The sequence below is a fragment of the Dendrobates tinctorius genome, unplaced genomic scaffold, assembly GCF_039654945.1.
Source record: "Dendrobates tinctorius isolate UK_male_01 unplaced genomic scaffold, ASM3965494v1 ptg000258l, whole genome shotgun sequence".
Taxonomy (NCBI): Eukaryota; Metazoa; Chordata; class Amphibia; order Anura; family Dendrobatidae; genus Dendrobates; species Dendrobates tinctorius.
In genome coordinates this window covers 616,690-639,418 of record NW_027361925.1, presented here as the reverse complement: position 1 = coordinate 639,418, position 22,729 = coordinate 616,690, and the positions used below count along the sequence as shown (strand labels likewise).

At 45.7% G+C, this 22,729-nt stretch overlaps 1 protein-coding gene across 2 annotated transcripts in view; it reads left to right on the top strand.

The window, feature by feature from the left end:
- Window positions 1-22,729, top strand: part of CLCN5 (chloride voltage-gated channel 5) — a 90,534-nt gene that overhangs the window by 14,607 nt on the left and 53,198 nt on the right. For both annotated transcript variants that reach the window (XM_073558758.1, XM_073558759.1), the window contains 2 exons: window positions 13,543-13,688; window positions 15,884-15,983. In XM_073558758.1, the coding sequence (XP_073414859.1) occupies window positions 13,543-13,688; window positions 15,884-15,983 (246 nt within the window). The remainder of the gene's footprint in view (window positions 1-13,542; window positions 13,689-15,883; window positions 15,984-22,729) is intronic.

The window sequence follows — 22,729 nt, the reverse complement described above, 5'->3', positions numbered from 1 at the left end:
AGCCTGACATGAAGCATCTTCTCCTGATGTGCCAAGTCCCCCCATACAGGGTCGGGGCCATTTTCCAGCATTGTTTGAATTGGGCTAGTTTTTGTAAAGCCACTGTTTTGTCAGCTCTGCTGTACTGTCAACTCTGCAGTTCTCTGAATGCTGAGCTCTGTATTACTCCACCCACACCTCTGATGGGGCATAAGCAGAAAGCTGCCAATCTCTGATGGGGGTGGGGTTTTTACTGGATGTCACTTTAATAACTTTACTGCCCATCATAAAATATACCTGTGCACCTTTCCTATTAATAAGTGCTTTATATTTTAACAGTTTCAAAACACAAGTCATAAGTAACAACGTTAACATTACAATAATTAAAGCAATATAAAACAACCCTGCTCATGAGAGCTTACAATCTACAATGAGGTGGGGGGGAAACAAAGTACAGGTGTATATTTACACTGATGGTCCAGCCATCTTGAGGGAGTGGGTGATACATAGAGATAGTTAGTGAATATGATGGGTCGCTCTGAACAAATGTGTTTTGAGGGAGCGCCTTACACTGTGCAAATTGTGGCTATTCCTAATTTCTTGGGGTAGAGCATTCCAGAGGATTGGTGCAGTGCGGGAGAAGTCTTGGAGTCGGGAGTGGGAGGTATGGATTAGTGCAGAGGTTAGTCAAAAGTCGTTTACAGAGCGCAGCAGTCGGTTAGGCTGATAGACAGAAATGAGGGAGGAGATGTAGGGGGTGCTGCAGGTATGGATTAGAGAGAGCTGGAGAGCTTTGTGGGTGAGAACAAGTATTTTGAATTGGATCCTATAATGAATGGGCAGCCAGTGTAGCTACTGGCGAAGAGCGGACGCGTCCGAGTACCGATTAGCCAGATGGGTGACCCTGGCTGCTGCCTTAAGGATGGACTGGAGAGGGGAAAGTCGTGTAACGGGGAGGCCAATTAATAGAGCGTTGCAGTAGTCCAGGCGGGACTGGATCAGGGCGACAGTGAGGTTTTTCGTTATTTCCATGGTGAGAAAAGGGTGGATTCTATAGATGTTCTTTAGATGTAAGCGGCAAGAGCGTGCAAGAGATTGTATATGGGATGTGAAGGAGAGATTGGTTTCAAACATAACACCTAGGCAGTGTGCCTGCTGCCGAGGTGTTATTATGGTGCCACCCACGGAGAGGGAAATGTCAGATTTAGGGTTAGTAGACGGCAGGAGCAGATGAAGTTTAGTTTTTGAGAGGTTAAGTTTCAAAGAGAGCGGACATGATGTTGGAGACTGCGGACAGACAGTCACTGGCGTTCTGTAGTACCGCGGGGCTAAGGTCGGGGGATGACGTGTATAGTTGTGTGTCATCAGCATAAAGATGGTACTGAAAGCCAAATCTGCTGATGGTCTGTCCAATTGGGGCCGTGTAGCGAGAGAAGAGAAGGGGGCCAAGGACTGAGCCCCTGAGGTACCCCGACAGCGAGAGGAAGAGGAGATGACGTAGAGCCAGCGAACAAAGCACTGAAGAAGAGGTCAGAAAGATAGGAAGAGAACCAGGAGAGAGTGGTGTCCTTAATGCCTAGTGACTAGCGCCTAGAGAGTAGGAGATGGTGGTCAACAGTGTTGAAAGCTGCAGAAAGGTCGAGAAGAATGAGCAGAGAGTGGTCACCGTTACATTTTGCTGTCCGAAGGTCATTGGTAACTTTGAGTTCAGTTTCAGTCGAATGTAGGGGGCGGAAGTCGGACTGTGAAGGGTCTAGGATGAAGTGAGTGGAGAAGTAATGGGTAAGGCGGGAGTAGACTAGGCACTCCAAGAGTTTATAGATAAAGTGTAGATTGGAGACTGGTCTGTAGTTGTTTGTGCAGGATGGGTCGAGAGCGGGTTTCTTTAGTAATGGAGTAACAATAGTGTTTGAAGGAGGATGGGAAAATGCTTGAGGAGAGGGAGAGATTAAAGATTGTAGTTAGGTAAGTTGTGATAACTGGAGAGAGAGAGACTGGAGGAGATGTGATGGATTGGAGTCAGTAGTGCATGTAGTCGGACGAGAAGAAGAGAGGAGTCTGGAGACTTCATCTGTGATGGGATCAAATGTGGAAAGTGAGCCATGGGAAATGCAGGGAGGGATGGGAGTCACAGCACTTGGTGGTTGGGAGAGAATATCCGTCAGAAAATCATCTATTTTCTCTATAAAGTGGGAGGCCAGGTCATCCGCTCAAATGTCTGTGATAGGGGCGTGTGCTTTTGGCCTGAGGAGGGAGTGAAAGGTGTCAAAAAGTTTCTTGGTTTTGTTGGTTAGTGAGGAGATCAGGGTGGTGAACTAGGTCAGTTTGGTGAGGTGAAGGGCAGAGTTATAGGTTCTTAACATAGATGTAAATACTTATGTCTCCAAAAAAATTGAGAAAAGTATTCAAGGAGTGATACCTTTATTGGCTAACCCTATGGTGAAGAACAAAGCCCCCTGTATCTGCGGGTCGGGTGACCTTTCAGTGACCTAGGTCACCCGACCCGGAGGGGGGCTTTAAAGTCATGACGCCACATAGGCGTCACTGGTCAGATTGGCACCAGTTTTCATGACGCCTATGTGGCGTCATTGGCAGTGAAGGGGTTAATCCAATTGTATTCTACTGCCTCAGGACTCATTCACATGGCTATGTGTAAACACGTATGGGATAAATGGGACAGAGGTATCTGTCTTAACATCAGTGTGTCAGTCAGCAAAACTTAAGGACGTTGCATCGTGATTTATTTTTTTTTGGGGGGGGGGGCACTAAACTTTATCAGCGTGCACAAGAGACAAAAAAAAAATGCAGCAAAACCTGCTTTTTTTATAAGCAGCTTTTTTTATTGCCAAGAGAGCATCAAAAGCGTAATGTGTGAACATACCTTTACACTGTAACTAAACCTGTCAGTCAGTTTGGCTGCAGGGAATGACCCCCAGGAGGGCGGTTCTCTGTGCTCCTGGGAACCTGCTGCCAGTAACGCCATTGTTTGGTTGGGAGCTGTGCTCTCGGCCCGCTCTCATCACTCGGGATTTGCATGTATAATTAGCTTTGTTTCATGTCTATTTTCTTTTGCTGATATATGGAACCAATAAAATATGACCAGTGTGAATTGCTCTTTGAAGATGGCTCTTAGGAGACAGCGATCCTGTGAGCTCATCATCTAACCTGTGTACAGTTGGGTACCTGTTTAATAAAAATGCCTTAAAAACATTTTCTCCCTCATTATTCCGGCATTTGGCAAATATTAATAATTATGGTAATCCTAATTGACCTAAACCTGGAGAGGTTTATTCTGATTTCATTTCAGATATTGAGAAAGACATGCAAATGTGTCGTTATATACAACCCCTGGCAAAAATTATGGAATCGCCGGCCTTGGAGGATGTTCATTCAGTTTTAGTAGAAAAAAAGCAGATCACAGACATGGCACAAAACTAAAGTCAATTCAAATGGCAAATTTCTGGCTTTAAGAAACACTAAAAGAAATCAAGAACAATAAAATGTGTTAGTCAGTAATGGTTACTCTTTTAAACCAAGCATAGGGGAAAAATTATGGAATCACTCAATTCTGAGGAAAAATTATGGAATCATGAAGAACAAACCAACAGAAAACTCTCCAACACATCACTAGTATTTTGTTGCACCACCTCTGGATTTTATAACAGCTTGCAGTCTGAGGCATAGACCTAATGAGTGTCAAACAGTACTCTTCATCAATCTGGCTCCAACTTTCTCTGATTGCTGTTGCCAGATCAGCTTTGCAGGTTGGAGTCTTGTCATGGACCATTTTCTGCAACTTCTACCACAGATTTTCAATTGGATTGAGATCCGGACTATTTGCAGGCCATGCCATTGACCTTATGTGTCTGTTTTCACAGTTTTTGCTCTATGGCAGGATGCAATATCATCTTGAAAAATGATTTCGTCATCCCCAAACATCCTTTCAATTGATGGGATAAGAAAAGTGTCCAAAATATCAACATAAACTTGTGCATTTATTGAAGATGTAATGACAGCCGTCTCCCCAGTGCCTTTACCTGACATGCAGCCTCATATCATCAATGACTGTGGAAATTTGCATGTTCTCTTTAGGCAGTCATCTTTATAAATCTCATTGGAATGGCACAAAACAAAAGTTCCGGCATCATCACCTTGCCCAATGCAGATTCGCGATTCATCACTGAATATGACTTTCATCCAGTCATCCACAGTCCAGGATTGCTTTTCCTTAGCCCATTGTAACCTTGTTTTTTTCTGTATAGGTGTTAATTATGGCTTTCGTTTAGCTTTTCTGTATATAAATACCATTTAGTTTAGCCGGTTTCTTACAGTTCAGTCACAGACGTTGACTCCAGTTTCCTCCCATTCATTCGTCATTTGTTTTGTTGTACGTTTCCTGTTTTGGAGACATATTGCTTTAAGTTTCCGGTCTTGACGCGTTGATGTCTTCCTTGGTCTGTTTGCCTTTAACAACCTTCCCATGTTGTTTGTATTTGGTCCAGATTTTAGACACAGCTGACTGTGAGGGTATGTGCACACGGTGCGGATTCTGCTGCACATCCGCAGCGTTTCTGCAGCTGCGGGTCCGCAGCAGATTTAGGTGCATTTTACAGTACCATTGTTTTCAATGGTAAACTGGAAAACGCTGTGCACATGCTGTGGATTTTTCTGCGCGGTTTTGCTGCGGTTTACAATCCGCAGCATGTCAATTCTTTAGTGCAGAAACGCTGCAGTTTCACACCTCATCCATTATGAGGTGCAAAACCGCAGGTCTTTAGTCCTGCGGATTTATCTGCGGTTTTTACTACAAAATCCGCAGAGCCAAAAAACTCCATGTGCACATAGCCTGAACAACCAACATCTTTTGCAACATTGTGTGATGATTTACCCTCTTTTAAGAGTTTGATAATCCTCTCCTTTGTTTCAATTGACATCTCTCGTGTTGGAGCCATGATTCCTGTCAGTCCACTTGGTGAAACAGCTCTCCAAGGTGTGCTCACTTCTTTTTAGATGAAGACTAACGAGCAGATCTAATTTGATGCATGTGTTAGTTTTGGGAATTAAAATTTTCAGGGTGATTCCATAATTTTTTCCTGAGAATTGAATGATTCCATAATTTTTTTTTTCCTATGCTTGGTTTAAAAAAGTAACCATTACTGTCTACCACATTTTTTGTTCTCGATTTCTTTTAGGGTGAGTGCACACAGTGCGGAATCACCTGCGGATTTATTCCGTGCGTATTTTCAGGTAAAACCGCAGGTAAAATGACCTGCAGTTTTCCCCTGCGGTTTGACACCTGGATAATGGAACAGGTGGCAAACCACTGTAGAATCCGCAGAAAGAATTGACATGGTGCGGATTTAAAACCGCAGCAAATCCGTGTAGAAAAATCCACAGCATGTGCACTGCAGTTTTGAAATCCCATTGGCTAACATGGTACTGTATATTGCTTGCGCATCTGCTGCAGATCCGCAGCGCCAAATCCACTGAGGATCCGCAGCAGAATCCGCAGCGTGTGCACATACCTTTAGTGTTTCTTAAAGCCAGAAAGTTGCCATTTGTAATGACTTTAGTTTTGTGCCATGTCTGTGATCTGCTTTTTTTCTACAAAATTAAACAACTGAATGCACATCCTCCAAGGCCGGTGATTCCATAAGTTGGCAGGAACTGCAGGGTGAAATATTCCTGTGGATTCCTATTTTTTGTTCAGCGGATTTGATGCAAGTTCTCGTGGAGAGAGAGGGAAAAAAAGCGAAAAATAAAACAAGTGACATGCTGCGGAAAATAAACCGCAGCGAATCTGTGCAGAATTTTCCGCAGCATTTGCACAGCGGATTTGGTTTTCCATAGGATTACATGGTACTGTAAGCCGCATGGAAACTGCTGCGGATCCGCAGGACCAAATCCGCTGCAGATCGCAGCAAAAACCGCAACGTGTGCACACACCAACGCTCTCCAAATAACACTCAGAAAGTCTCTATTTGTTAACAGGAATCAGATCAAATTGAGTAACTTGGATATAATAACATAAACCCAAGTATAAGTTAGTAGGTTCCTCAAGGAAAGACAGAGTATGAGCCAGGATCTGAGGATCATCCATAGTCATCAACTGCACCATCACGTGACACAGGCGCCATGGAGGTATTAGACCTCCCAACTGAAAGCCTAGATGTTGGCAAACAATCGGGAACATTTGTTCCTCTTGCTCCTGATATCTGCAGGTAAAGCAAATGTGAGTTATATTGGAGTAGAAAATAAGTAGCAGAAATAAGAAATTCTTGTAGATCCCAATCGCTGAGAACCAGGTGTAACTCCAGGTCCACTCACAAATGTAGTAAGGCTGATAATATGGAGCGTGCGCGGGATATAGCCTGGAACCGTGAGGGATGATAAACCGAGGCACAGGGAAAAACGCGCTCATGAAATATTGGGAGAAGGTTAGACTCGGGTGCTGGGTTTTGCTTTGTCTTCCCAAAGTCATTCGTAGTAATCTCAAGAGGTGCTCAGGATGCCAGGATCCAAGTGCCAGCCGAGGAATGTCTGTAGTGCCCGGGTGTAACTGGCACCGAATCTCAGCGTGGACTGTGGCTATTTGTACAACGTTAGACACCACTGCCGCGATTTGACCACTTTTGATGGTGGCCACTTTTGATGGTGTCCTCTTTGCCTCTCCTGGAACCTGCATCAAATTGTGCAGGGTTTTTCGGAGTGAAATATTTTAACTCTTTAAATAATGCTGACTTGTAGGTAGATTATTACCTAGAGCCACAAAGTATAATTGCAGGGATAGGAAGAGAATAATCAAGCTGCTGTGCTGAGCGCAGAGCGTCTCCAGGTATATGGCACTGATAGCTGAAACCAGCAGAAAATGAATAATTAGTCAAGCAAAGCGAGAAGGAGGAGAGGGCGAGAAGTAACCTTTAGTCAGACGGGAAGTGGCAGCCATCCGAACCATGGATACACACGGCCCAGGTGAGACTTGTAAAGAATCTACTGATCAGAACATAGAGAAGACCAAATGTATGTGTAAAAGAGAGCGTGCATGCTCAGTTACCGGGTGGACGAGGCGAGGGCTTGTCTGATTCTTATGTATTTAATTCTTAGATGCATACATTATAAAATAATGATTTGATACATATTTCTATCCTATTGGCTGTTTATGCATCTTTCTGTATAGACTATGTAGTGAGGGTGCAGGCGTTGCAGGGTCCTAGGAGACCCAGACAGCTCTGCTATACGAACAAAAAGACTGTGTATTATCTGTAACTGAGGCAAATGTGGGCTTAGTAACAGGGGGAATCTGGTACAAGAATAAATGGAGTTAAATCCCCCACCTTATTGGGGGGCACTATATGTAAATGAAAAATAAATAAAATAAATTGGAAAAAAGTCACTTTTAGTCCAAATTGCTGCTGCTGGCTCCTTGGCTCCACCCGAGTTTGTTCTTTGCATTTTTCATTATTTGCATATAAATACTCGACTATGCACCCTGTGATTTCCATCATTCCACAACTTTTCCTTCTTGGTGAAGCAATGTCCGTGTTGTGTTTATTACTGATGGTGGTTATTTCTGGGATTTGTATTACAAGCTGCTGCTTCCATAAGGTTACAGGGTACAAATATCGACAATGACAGCAAGGATCAGTTTCTGGTGAACAATGTGGCTCCTTTACTCTGTATATACTGGCTTGCAAAGTATTCACCCCCTTGGCTTTTTACCTATTTTGTTACATTGCAACCCGTGTTTTAAATATTTTTGTTATCTGATTTGTGTCTGATGCATCAGCACTAGAGATGGGTGAACCCGAAAGGTAAAGGACTTCTCACAGAATTCGGTGTTACTATTCAGGTTTGGCAGCCCAAGCAAAGATTGTTAAAAGGCTGTGTGAGCACTTCCAGCTCCATCACAGCCATGTTAAGTATTGACATGGCTGTGATAGGCCAACAAACCATGTGTAGTAAAAAAAAAAAAAAAAAAAAATGGGGTCCCCCACCCCTCATTTTTTGATAACCAGACAAGCTAAAGCAGATAGCTGGAAGGTTAGTATTCTTAAGTTGGCAAGGGGCCATGTATGCTAAAAATATCAGCATGCAGCCACCTCAGAAAAGGCACCTACATTAGATGTGCCAATTCTGGCACTTAGTCTCGCTAATCCCACTTGCCCTGGTGTGGTTACAAGTGGGGTAATAATTTGGGGTTGGTGTCAGCTGTGTAATGTGCACTGACATCAAGCCCATGTGGTAGTAATGGGGTGGTGTCTGTCACTCCCCCATTACTAACCCCATAAGTAAAAAAGAGAAAAGAACACAGAAAAAAAATCTTTACTTGGAAAAAATAAAAATAAAAACTCCCCAACAATTTCCCTCTTTCCCCCTTTTATTTAAAAATAAAATACACACCAGACCGCTGTAGTCCAAATGGAGGTCCAGCGATGATTCCAGTCTTCTTCATCCATTTGTTAGAGAACACAGCACCATAGACTGGAGTAGCAATTACTGCCGAGTCTTGCTCTCTGCTCCGAGAGAACCCGGCTGCTGTGAACTGAGGTGATGTCAGTAAGGTTATCTCAGTTTAATTTTGCTGGTTCTCAGAGGTTGCTCATCAGTCCGGTACTCGTGCTGCCCTTGTGAGAACCGGCGCCTGTAATGTGAAGTGACCTCTGTAAGATTCTATGTTCAGTGGCAGGTTCTCACTAGGGCAACACGAGTGCTGGACTAATAAGCGACCACGAGTTCGGCACTTGTACTGCCCTTGTTAGAATTGGCCGCTGTGATCTGAGGTAACCTTAATGATGTCACCTCAGTTCACAGCAACCGGGTGATCGATCTTCGGCGCAGGCATTGGCGAGTCACTGCGCAGTAGTACATGCCAACAAGACAATGACCCACAGCATGCTGCTAAAGTAACACTTGAGTGGTGTGAGGAGAAACGTGTAAATGTTCTGGAGTGGCCGAGTCAAAGCCAGACCTTAATCCAATGGAGAATCTGTGGTCAGATATGAAGATCGCTGTTCACCAGAGGAAGCCATCTAATGTGAAGGAGCTGGAGCAGATTTACATTGTTGAAAGGGCAAATGTCACGATGTGACCAAAGAGGTGTGAAGCGACCCCACAAAAGGTTGATCACCGGACGGCACAACACACAAGGGAACACCAGGGAAACTAACAACGATGGGCCCTGTCGATAGGGAACGGGGGAAATGGACACCTCCTGCACTCACCTGAGGAAGTGCCCTGATCTTACTAGTGTCCTTATATGGGTTCTTTCACCCCGTCGCCAACTGGATACCTAATCCCTCACTTGCTCTGCTCCTATCCATAAGTAGGGAACTGGCAAGTGAGAGCACTGGTCCCACCGCTCCACTAATACAACAAAAGGTAAGGACAGACCGACACCAAAAGGGACAGGGTAAACAAAAAATGCAACACTTAGCACTAGACAAGCGAACTCAGCAAAGCACCACTGCACCCAGAGAGCTACTTCCTGCAGCTTGGTCGCTGTAGAATGAACTAACACCAACAGTCAGATGATGCATCAGGTGACCTCTTGAAGGATGGTGGGAGTGGTCACCACCCACATCAGCTGAATCAGCAGCAATGCAATTACACCAGCAGGCCAGTGGGGGAAAAAAATCTGACATTAACCCCCAAAGGCCTGAAAGGAATAAAGTTTTAATCTGAGAACCAGATCTGTCACATCTCCAAAAATGGATTGTGACAGCAAATATCCCAGTGGCTAAATGTGGAAAGCTGATAAAGACTTATCGAAAGAGACTTGCAGCTGTATTTGCTGCAAAAGGAGGCTCTACAAAGTACAGACTTTAGGGGGTGAATAGTTATGCACACTGAAGTTTTCAATAATTTTGTCCTATTTGTTGTTTTACTTTACAAAAAAAAAAAAAAAAAAACAAATTTTCAAAGGTGTAGACATATTCTGTACATAAACTATGCAAACCCACAAAAACAGTGAAATTCCAGGTTGGAAAAAAACCCCAAAATACCAAGGAGGGGTGAATACTTTTGCAAGTCACTGTATGAACCCTTATAAGTACACTGTGGCTCCTTTCTGTTCTGTAATAGATTTATGCAATTTGGGCAATAAAAATGAAAAAAGCATATATAGAATGGGAGGAATAGGGCTAAGTGACAGCACATGTGAAAAAGACTTGTGTATACTAATAGATCACAGACTGAATATGAGTCAACAGTGTGATGCAGCAGCAAAAAAGGCAAATGCAATTCTAGGATGTATTAACAGAAGCATACAGTCTAGATCACGTGAAGTCATTATTTCCCTCTACTCCTCTTTGGTCAGACCTCATCTGGAATATTGTGTCCAGTTTTGGGCACCACATTTTAAAAAAGACATCAACAAACTGGAGCAAGTTCAGAAAAGAGCGACCAGAATGGTGACCGGTCTGCAAACCCTGTCTTATGAGGAAAGGTTGCAGGATTTGGGAATGTTTAGTTTGCAAAAGAGAAGACTGAGAGGAGACTTAATAGCTGTCTACAAATATCTAAAGGGCTGTCACATTGTAGAAGGATCAACTTTATTCTCATTTGCACAAGGAAAGACTAGAAGCAATGGGATGAAACTGAATGGGAGGAGACACAGATTAGATATTAGAAAAAACTTTTTGACAGAGTGATCAATGAGTGGAACAGGCTGCCACGAGAAGTGGTGAGTTCTCCTTCAATGGAAGTCTTCAAACAGAGGCTGGACAGACATCTGACTGGGATGATTTAGCGAATCCTGCTTTGAGCAGGGTGTTGGACCAGATGGCCCAGGAGGTCCCTTCCAACTCTACGATTCTATGATTCTATGCACATGGGGTTACACCGCTGTTCCTGTTTTTTAAGCTATGTGCACACATTGCGGATTTTGATGCGTTTCCGCAGCGTTTTTGGAAGTGCAGAATTGCATCAAATCTGCAGTGCACTACCAATGTAAGTCAATGTGAAATTGAGATTTGTTATACACATGCCATGGAAAAATACGCGCGGATTTTCAGAGTTTTGTTTTCCGCGGCATGTCAAATCTTTTTGCGGATCTGCAGCGTTGCTGCACCCATTGACTACCATTGAGTCAGGCAAATCCGCAGCAAAACCGTTGGTTTAAAAAGATCTGCGGCTTTGCTGCGGAGTTGCGTGCAAGAAACGCTGCAGATCCGGAGGAGGAAGAGTGTGCGGTGAATATGTGCGTGGGTCTGTGTGTAAGCAGGCATCGTCCGATGGGACTACTAGTCCCATCCGGATGTTGCTTTTAAGGCCGAGGTCACACTTGCAAGAAACTCGCACAAGTCTCGCACTTCAATACCCGGCGTTGCCTCCGGCACTCGGGACCAGAGTGTGCGGCTGCATGTATTTCTATGCAGCTAAATGCTTCTGTCCATGTGCCGGCGGCAGTGCCGGGTACTGAGACTTGTGCGAGTTTCTCGCAAGATTTTTTTTCTGCCAAGAGATGCAGAATCTGCACAGAAAATTCCACAGGCAAATTCCCAAGGTGTGCACATACCCCTTTAGTCTTTGTTAGAAGTAAGTCAGTGGGTGCTCCTGGAGTTCATGGTACAGACTGTCATGGCGGATAAGCCGAAGTACAGGAGATGTCACCTGACCACAGCAGATTTTAAAGTAATCGCTGCAGTAAACTATATGGCAGGGGCGGCTTCCTGTGACTACTTCAGCGCAGGCGACCACAGGTCATATTCTCTGGGGAGAAGGTTAGTGGAGATAATGCTGCACAACCCCCTATAAAGGGGGTCCGTCAGTAGGATGGTCCTCCTGAGCCGTCTAGAGGGGCACGCAGGTCATAAAAAGCTGAAGAATAGGACACCTTGATATCTGCATGCCCCTATACACTGCTCAGGAGGACGATCCTACTGACAATTACCCTTTAAGGTGTATGATTCCTCTCCCACCTGGCATTGGGTATGGAAGGAAACTACAGTACTGTGCCCACAATGGGGGCAAATGTGCCACTTCAGCTTCACAGCATGTCCGAAGATTTCGCCATGAAAAAATGTAGGATACTTGTAAATAAATCTTTTATAGAGGAAGGTCACTGTCCGATGTGCGACATCGCTGCTTAGCAATGACGCATTTTCCGGAATAATGGATTGCGTTTTCCAGGAGTTAAAAAAAAAGAAAAAAATCACCTCCCTCTCGTGTCAGTGCAGGCACACTCTGACCCCTCTGTCCTGTCTGCAGAGGCCGCTCGCTGCACACAGATCACACAGTGGTGGGAGGCTGATAGAGGGGATGAGATTGTGCAAGATCTGACACTGCAGAGGCCAAGCTCTCACACACAGTGTCAGTTTACGCACGTTCTCGTCCCACTCTTATGTCATATTTGCTCCCCTACTACTGTGCGATACTGTGTACTGCAGGCAACCTCTGCAGAGAGGAGACAGGGATCAAAGCACACGGGTGTTACTGACAGTGTGCGCTTCTGCAGTGTCAGTGCATGCAGGGCTGGGAGTTCATTTTGGACAGCGCTCTAAAGTAAGCGCTGTCAATCAGCATAATTCGAGGTGTGGAGGATGGTGGTTGAAAGGTGCGCTGAGCATTTGGCCATGCTAAGGGTGCGCTGAGCATTTGGCGACGCCGAGGGTGCGCTGAGCCACCCCTCATTGCATTAAAAAAGTGTTACAACGTGTTAAAATGAAACTACTGACATCTGTACTAAAAGTATGGTTTTATAGGGGTCCAATCCCCTTTCTGAGTGGTTTAATTACAGTTTTGGCGGATAAACTCACTTTAATTTTTTACATTTGAATCAAATGAAAAACAACAAAAGAACCTGTGTGAAGATTCTCGTATCCTTTTAAAGGGGGTCTCCACTTTTACCAAAGTGGGTCTCTAAAACTTACAGACATGTAAAATGACAAAGATGGTAGTCGCCCCGCTTCAAGTGCTGGCTCTCCACCGCTTCTTTGTGTCACATCGACAGCATGCATCACCACTGCAGCCGATCACTGAGCCCAGTCACTTTGTACCTGTGCAGATGGCACTATCCGCTGGTGGCGGCTGTGATGTGTGCTGTGGATATGACGTCAATGCTGCAACCAGGACACGGACTGGAGCGGCGGAGGGCGAGGACCATCTGGCTTAGTTTTTGTCCATTAAGTGTTTGGAGTATGCTTTGCTAAAAGTGAAAACCCTTGTGCAGTCCTTTATCGAGCCTCCATTGCTTAATTACCTCAGGGTCCAATATAACCTGACCACAATCTTAACTCCCCCCTCCCAGAGCAGCGATATAATAATAAATAGTAATAATATAATTATTATCTCTTTATATAGCGCCAACATATTCCGCAGCGCTTTACAGACATTGATATCAGTGCTGCTGCTATTCCTGACAGGTCACGTGATAAAATGTCTTGTGATCCGCTGGTTATAGCAGAGCTGGCATGAATAGAATGGTGCTGCTGCGGGACTTCAGTATACCTGGACTTGGGGCTTTGCAGTGATGACGCCAGAGATTGTCCTGTAGTGGACATCCCCTTTAAGCTTCCCTGACTACATGAATGTGAGTAAACTGTAGACTATTTCATATGCTTCTAGGATTTATCACGTATAATGGGAATGGCTTACATGGCACCGGCAATGTCATGGACTTCTTGGAGGTACCAGGAGTTGGGACTTATGAAGATTTCAACACTATTGACTGGGTCCGTGAGAAGTCGCGAGACCGAGACCGACACAGAGAGGTACAATCTGCACCCAGTGACACATGTGATTGCTTCTTCAGCTTTGTAAAATCTCATATCTCACTATGAGCCCCCCCATATGGGAATCTGCTGACCCCCACTTGTCTAAGTGAAGGACCTTAGTGTGCATGGTGGGTTGGTGAGTAGCGTGTTGTCGTCAGTCTGTCGGTGATCATTGTGGATGCAGGACCTGACTGTGCACATAGGGTTGGGGGGTGTAACGTGTTGTCATCAGTGTAGATGCAGGACCTTAGTGTCCACTGAAGATTGGTGGGTAACTTGTCATCAGTCTGTCGGTGATCATTGTGGTTGCAGGACCTGAGTGTGCACGGAGGGTTGGTGGGTAATGTGTTGTCATCAGTCTGTGGGTGATCAGTGTTGGATACAGGACCTGAGTGTGCACGGAGGGTTGGTGGGTAATGTGTTGTCATCAGTCTGTTGGTGATCAGTGTTGGATACAGGACCTGAGTGTGCATGGAGGGTTGGTGGGTAATGTGTTGTCATCAGTCTGTTGGTGATCAGTGTTGGATACAGGACCTGAGTGTGCACGGAGGGTTGGTGGGTAATGTGTTGTCATCAGTCTGTTGGTGATCAGTGTTGGATACAGGACCTGAGTGTGCACGGAGGGTTGGTGGGTAATGTGTTGTCATCAGTCTGTTGGTGATCAGTGTTGGATACAGGACCTGAGTGTGCACGGAGGGTTGGTGGGTAATGTGTTGTCATCAGTCTGTTGGTGATCAGTGTTGGATACAGGACCTGAGTGTGCATGGAGGGTTGGTGGGTAATGTGTTGTCATCAGTCTGTTGGTGATCAGTGTTGGATACAGGACCTGAGTGTGCATGGAGGGTTGGTGGGTAATGTGTTGTCATCAGTCTGTTGGTGATCAGTGTAGGATAGAGGACCTGAGTGTGCATGGAGGGTTGGTGGGTAATGTGTTGTCGTCAGTCTGTTGGTGATCAGTGTTGGATGCAGAACCTGAGTGTGCACGGAGGGTTGGTGGGTAATGTGTTGTCATCAGTCTGTTGGTGATCAGTGTAGGATGCAGGGCCTGAGTGTGCATTGAGGGTTGGTGGGTAACATTTTGTCATCAATCTATTGGTGATCAGTGTGGATGCAGGATCTGCCCCGCTCTCCTGCTCATACTTCAAAATCGTTACATTTCGACCCTGGATTTTAGTGATCACTTTCTTATACATATCGTAGTAATTACTATTACTCAAGATGAGCGTGAATGATATTATCCTGTTAATAACTGGCATTGTATTTTTTTTTTTTTTTTTTTTTCCCTCGCAACTTTTCCTTAGCCATAACTTTGTATATTATTGCTGATGTGGCTGTGAAAGGCTTTGTTTTATGGAGAACAAATTGCATTTCTTTTAACTCTGTTTTGGGGTACTTATGAATTACACACTAATTTGTTTCATTTTATTGCAGCGTAAATATAGCAAAAGCCTCCATAATGGAGTAAAATGGCCCACAACAGTGCCCGGTGTCCTGGGTACGGTGGTCTTTCAAGTTATACAGAAGCATCGGCAGTGTCAGCACTTCTATTCACTGACTGCTCATTGATAGAAGCGTAGGAAAGTGCAGTAGTCTCTTCTAAAGGGATCCTGACTTTGGTAACCATGTGTCCTGACCTTCCAGAGCTTTAGCCCTGATCTGTATATTTACAATGATGCGGGGTGAAAACTCAGTAACAAGTGCCACAAATTTGCAGATATTAGTTATAATCAAGGTTAAAGTTCCAACGCTCTGTGGCAATACTTACAGATTAAAGGATGTCATCTTTGGATAATTAGGAGCGTATCAAATTAGGGTTTAGTGTCTAGCTCCCATACTTCCCTGATGGTGCTCAGCTGCTCCTCCCCGGCGGTAATAATGCTGAATATCATTTTGGACTCAGTTTCTCAGCAGACGTACCGTGACATATGCTGCACCTGTGCTAAGCGCAGTGACCCCCTGTGCCTTTGATAACGTAGACGCAGCTGAAAGTGATGGGGAGGGGGGGAAGCTAATATGCACTGTGTTCTATTTCATGTTGCTCCCTGAGGTCTTGGTGTTTGTCCTCTCCATGCTGATATCTCTGTATCTCTGATATCCATGCAGTATTTCTGCCCAGGTTTCCGGCTCCGATTCCTGGTGCAGCTCTATTATAACTTCCTAAGCTTTCATTGTCGGCAACTTCTGTTTTTCAGATCCTCAGCAAAAGTAAAGAGTCTGCTTGGGCTCTGCTGCGCAGCGTCAGTGACGCCTTCTCCGGGTGGTTGTTAATGCTGCTGATTGGCCTTTCTGCAGGTAACTCTATTTTCTGACTTACTGTAGATTTAGTTAAATTCAGTTCTCCTATGTCAGTAAATCTATCTGATATCCCAAAGTGTGAAAATAACAGGAAAAAGCCGCTATTAAGGCGCATTCGGTGTTATTCTCAAGTTGTCTCTTGAGCAGCTCCTAGTTCTGCAGTCTCCTTATTTCCTACTTTCTGGTGGGGTGCGCTCTCCTCCCTAAGTAACTGTTCTCATTAGTAAGAGAGCTGTAGCTTCAGCAGAAGTTCTGCTGAGATTTCTAGTCGTAATGTAGCACTTTCAGCGGTCAGTGGTTTGTTCTAGATTGTTACGCTGCTATCACAGTATCCACACTTGGCAATAACAGGCCATTTGAGCAAGCACACAGCTCGGGAAAGTTAGAGCAGTGACTTAGAACTGCTCTGAAAGCTGCCATTGGGGGTTGCTGACGTTACAAGATTTGTAGCAGCAGCATGTCAGGATCTGAGAGGGCGATGACCAGCTAATGGCTGTATAGAAATCAGTGGCTGGAGAGAGATGACTTGTATGTTAGGATTTATCTCCTCTCCTGGAATGTAACTACTGCTCACTCTCAGCCTAGATGCTTCTTGGCATCAGGCTGTACAATATGTAAGATAAAAGCGCTCACAGCAGGAATGATGGCAGATAGAATGTACAAGTCAATTGCAAACTTGATCATTTTCATTCTTTCTAACTAGATAAACCTATTTACAGTTAGGTCTATATATATTTGGACAGAGACAACATTTTTCTAATTTTGGTTCTAGACATTACCACAATGAATTTTAAACAAAACAATTCAGATGCAGTTGAAGTTCAGACTTTCAGCTTTCATTTGAGGGTATTCACATTAAAATTGGATGAAGGGTTTAGGAGTTTCAGCTCCTTAACATGTGCCAGACGCTGTGTTTCCTCCTTTTTGATGCTCTGCCAGGCCTTCACTGCGGTGGTTTTCAGTTGCTGTTTGTTTGTGGGCCTTTCTGTCTGAAGTTTAGTCTTTAACAAGTGAAATGCATGCTCAATTGGGCTGAGATCAGGTGACTGACTTGGCCATTCAAGAATATTCCACTTGTTTGCTTTAATAAACTCCTGGGTTGCTTTGGCTTTATGTTTTGGGTCATTTTCCATCTGTAGTATGAAACGACGACCAATCAGTTTGGCTGCATTTGGCTGGCTCTGAGCACACAGTAAGGCTCTGAATACCTCAGAATTCATTCGGCTGCTTCTGTCCTGTGTCGCATCATCAATAAACACTAGTGACCCAGTGCCACTGGCAACCAGGCATGCCCAAGCCATCACACTGCCGCCGCCGTGTTTTACAGATGATGTGGTATGCTTTGGATCATGAGCTGTACCATGCCTTCGCCATACTTTTCTCTTTCCATCATTCTGATAGAGGTTGATCTTGGTTTCATCTGTCCTAAGAATGTTCTTCCAGAACTGTGCTGGCTTTTTTAGATGTTTGTTAGCAAAGTCCAGTCTAGCCTTTTGATTCTTGATGCTTATGAGTGGCTTGCACCGTGCAGTGAACCTTCTGTATTTACTTTCATGCAGTCTTCTCTTTATGGTAGATTTGGATATTGATACGTCTACCTCCTGGAGAGTGTTGTTCACTTGGTTGGCTGTTGTGAAGGGGTTTCTCTTCACCATGGAGATTATGCTGCGATCATCCACCACTGTTGTCTTCCGTTGGCGCCCAGGTCTTTTTGCATTAATGAGTTCACCAGTGCTTTCTCTCTTTCTCAGGATGTACCAAACTGTAGATTTTGCCACTCCTAATGTTGTAGCAATTTCTCGGATGGATTTTTTCTGTTTTTGCAGCTTAAGCATGGCTTGTTTCACCTGCATGGAGATCTCCTTTGACCGCGTGTTTCCTTCACAGCAAAACCTTCCAAGTGCAAGCACAACACCTCAAATCAACTCCAGGCCTTTTATCTGCTTAATTGAGAATGACATAACGAAGGGATTGCCCACACCTGTCCATGAAATAGCCATGGAGTCAATTCTCAAATTTCTTTTGGTCCCTTTAGGCTATGTGCACACACTGCAGATTCATCTGCGGGTTTTTTCCCCGCGGAACCGCAGGTAAAACCGCAAGTAAAGTGACCTGCGGTTTTACTGCGGTTTGGCCTGCTGTTTTGCCCTACGGTTTCACAACTCTACTATGTTAAAGGTGTGAAACCGCAGCAGAATCCGCAGAAATAATTGACATGCTGCGGAAAAAAAACCGCAGCGTGAGCACTGCGGTTTTGAAAACCCATAGGCTAACATGGTAAAGTACCATGTCTGCGGAACTGCTGCGGTTCCGCAGGGCCAAAACCGCAGCGGAACAGCAGCAAAAACCGCAGCGTCTGCACATACCCTTAAAAACAGGGTGGCACATGTTAAGGAGCTGAAACTCCTAAACCCTTCATCCAATTTTAATGTGGATACCCTCAAATGAAAGCTGAAAGTCTGAAATTCAACTGCAACTGAAATGTTTTGTTTAAAATTCATTGTGGTAATGTCTAGAACCAATATTAGAAAAATGTTGTCTCTGTCCAAATATATATGGACCTAACTGTAATTGCATGAGAATTCCTCTTTAAGAGATAGTACGTACACAATTTACAATCTCCTGGAAATCTCTGATATTACTCAAAACATAGCAATGGTAGAAGATGACGTCTGCTCCCATCTAAGTGACCCACAGGGTTGCCAGTGCACAGAACAGCCATGTAAAAGCCTAAATCATCAAACCTCCATATAAACTGCTGCTCTCCTAGAGCCGTAGTCAGACTACAGCATCTTTAAACTCTGGTGGAAACCGCCTGGGATCCGGCTGGTGACTTGTTTCCGGTCTGCGGTGATTCTCCGGTAATGCACATTAGTGTGTATTGTATAAGGAGCATTATGTACAGTTCTCCATGCAGCAGGTGTGGATGTGGATCAGGTAGGAAAGTGACCGTAGCCATCCTGACCCTCCACCATCAGTCAGGGGAACAACGGTGTCCTCTCAGCTCCTTCCAGCCGCTGCCAATTTCTATTTTTGTTTTTTTTTTCCTTCCCCTTCTTCCAAAAGTCATAACTTTTTACATTTTTCCTGGCCCCAAGGCCATATGAGGGCTTGTTTTTTTGCAGGACGGGTTGTACCATCCCTTTTCTCATGTGATGTATTGGAAAACAGGAAAAAAATCCAAGTGTGACAAAAAAGTGAGGGGAAAAAACACAACTCCACAATTGTATTTTTTGGGGCGTTTATTTTCAGCATTAATTTTGCGATAAAAAAAAATCACCTAACACTGACTCTTCAGGTTTTTTTTTTTTCCCCATTGTGCCATTTACCGATTTGGATTAATTTTTGTATTTTGATGGATCGTGTATGTTTTATGTGTCATAAGATGCAAATTGCCTCTTCAGAGAAAATGAGGGCTTGAACTCTATAGTGCCACCTGTTGGTAGTAGCGATCCTACAAGTCACAATCAGCCCTTTAACGAGTCTTGTAATATGACTTAGGATAAAAGCCAAATCAGAATCTCAATTTGCAGACGCGGTGTTTCGGGCTATTGGCTCTAGTCAGTACAAAGTATAAGAACGCTCTGGACTGAGGTCTAAGGGGTAAGGTTTCTCCTTGTGGAGAGTGACATGCCAGCTCTGGCTTGTTAAGGTAAGGAGGCTTATTCGCTGTGCAATGCTCCTCTGGGAAAATAATATGCAAATTGCCTCTTCAGAGAAGCCTTACCCCTTAGACCTGTGACGGACTCAGCTTCTGCTGAGCCGATTTTTTGAGTGGACCCTCTGGGTCGTGGCACCCACCGAGGGCGAGCTGACCTTGAGAGAAACCACCCCCTATACAGGAAGTGTCAGGGGCAAGACCAAGGGGGTGAGCCACCACGACTGCTGGGACCAGACGGCCGGCTCAGGGGGACACTATGTACGAGTGTCTGACGAAAAGGACGAGCAGGAAACAAGACAAGACGTAAGTTCAAGGTATCTTCATTAAGACAACTTCAGGATAACATTCAGTGCAAACGTGAGGACAAGCAAACACGGCAAGGTGCGTGCGTGGGCACGCCAAGGTCCCATAGCATGGTATGTGCCAGGAGGCACGCCTGGGTACAGGCAGAGGCACAATGGCATCGAAGTCTGGACAGCTGACAACGATCGACATGATCAGGCTGCGGACATCAGCTCTGGTCATCAGCTCCGGATATCAGGCCGCAGTTATCAGGCTTACGATCTCTGGCCGCGATCGGCAGGTTCCGGGCATCCGGCAGCCAGGCAGGCAAACCAGGGTTCAGGCAAGGAGGCACGACAGATCTCCAGGCATGGTGCGTGTTAGCGAACACGCCGAGGTCCAAGGCAGGATTCCAGGCAGGGTGCGTGCTAGGGGCACACCAGGGTCCAGGAAAAGGTGCAGGGTGGGTGTGTAGGAGACACGCCAGGGTTCAAAGCAAGGTGCAAGGTGCGTGTGTAGGGGACACGCCAGGGTTCAGAGTTCAACAAACAAGACAGGGTGTGTGTGTGTGTAGAGACACGCCAAGGTACAAGGCAGAGTCCTGCGCGTGCCAAGGGGCACGCCAGGGTCAGGTTCAACATACAAGACAGGGTCCTGCGCGTGCAGAGGGCCATGCCAGGGTCAGGCAGGATGCTTGCTAGGAGCCACACCAGTGTTCGAGGCAGGGTGCGTGCTAGGAGCCACGCCAGGGTTCGAGGCAGGGTTCAAGGCAGGAGACACACCTCACTGGCCAGTGCACACGACTGAGGCACAAGCACGGGGCACGACTAAGGCACAGGAGGCGGGCAAGGGGCAATCTGTCACGTATGCCTGTCCTGTGTGACAAGACCAACAGGTCGGTACTGAAACAACAAGACGACACGTGACACTGTCCTGTGTGATGCGACCAACAGGTCGGCACTGAAACAACAAGACGAGGGGAAGGGAAAACCAGACAGGGAAAGGAGAGGACAAAGCAAGGAACGCAACCTAGGCAGAAGCACAGAGTGGGGTCAGAGAGAGAACAGAGCTAGCAGCGGAGTGTAGGCCGTAGCCCAGAGCCGGGCCAAGGCAGAGCCTTGGGACTAGCCAGGAAACGAGACATAGAACTAGCAGTGGAGCGTAGGCTGAAGCCCAGAGCCGGGCCAAGGCAGAGCCTTGGGACTAGTCAGGGAGAGTGCTAGAGAGCATCAGAGGACAGAGTCTAGCAGGGCAGCGTAGGCCGAAGCCCAGAGCCAGACCAAGGCAGAGCCTTGAGACTAGACATAGAAATGTGCAAGAGAGCACAATAGGACAGAGTACGGAAAATCGGGCTGAGACAAGAAACATGAGAAGTACTACAAGGCTCAGAATAGCAAAGACCAGACATGGCGAAACAGGCAAGGCAGAGCAAGGGCACAACATGGCGAAAACAGGCTAAGGCAAAGAACAGCGGAAGTACTACAAGGCAAAGCAAGGCAAGGACAAACATGGCACGAGAGACAACACAAGACACGGCACGAGACAAGAGGCAGAGTACAAGCACAGAGCGTGTGCAGAGACGCAGGGCAGAGTGCAGGGGCACAGAATACAGGGAGCGACCAAGCAGCCATGCCGGGAAGCAGCACAATAATCAGGCCCTGACCATAGGGAGGGGCGGTCTGATATAGCACCAGTACTTCCGGGTCAGGACCAGGGAGGGACTTTGAGTTCAGATCCTCCAGGATCACAGAGAGCATTGCTAGAACAGCCTGGGTAGAACCATAGAGAAGGTCACATGATCAGGGAGTTCCAGGAATACAGCGGATTGCAGAACCAGAGCAGGGCTGGAACATAGGAAAGGTCACATGATCAAGGGTTTCCAGGAATACAGCGGATTGCAGAGTCAGACAGAGACGGATGATCACCCAGCAACAGCGTGCCGCCATGAGGTAAGGCGCGCGTGCACACTGCTCCAGGCATCTTGCGGCATGACAGACATGGCGGACATGACAAGACCTCAGTCCAGAGCCTCTCACCTAGCCAAATCAGTTCTCATACTTTGCACTGACGAGAGCCAATAGCTCAAAACACCATGTCTGCAAATTGAGATTCTGATTTGGCGTTTATCTTAAGTGATATTACAAGACTCGTTAAAGGGTTGATTGTGACTTGTAGGATCGCTACTACCAACAGGTGGCGCTATAGAGTTCAAGTCTTCTTTTTCTCTGAAGAGGCAATTTGCAAATTATTTTCCCAGAGGAGCACTGCACGGCGAATAAGCCTCCATACCTTGACAAGCCAGAGCTGGCATGTCACTCTCCACAAGGAGAAACCGTACCCCTTAGACCTTGTGTGTCATAACAATGCCATATTGCTGAATACAGCAAAAGTCACAATCTACTGTGATCGCTGGCCTCGGGCTAGTTTTCACAAGTGTGTCGTCCTGAGCAAACCACGCCTGTTATGGCCACTCATCAGTGCCCCGCCATCATGTCCCGTGCACGCTGGATACATAGACGCAGTCACGCTGTCGATTCCGCTGGCACAAATTGTGACCGTATAGTATGATTAGTACATCCTATGTCTGTAAGGGGTTAACCTTTATTGAGGATATCCAGGAGCGTTCCCATAAAAATTACTTTTTGGTGCCTTCATCCAGTGCTCACCGGGTGAACCTGATGAAGGTCGTGGTGCTCGGCCAAAACCCAGATCATGGGAGAATCCCACTACATTTCTGTAAAGATTAAAGGGAAATTTTCCTGTGTCCTTGTACAGATGACAGTGGGTGATCAGTCCTATG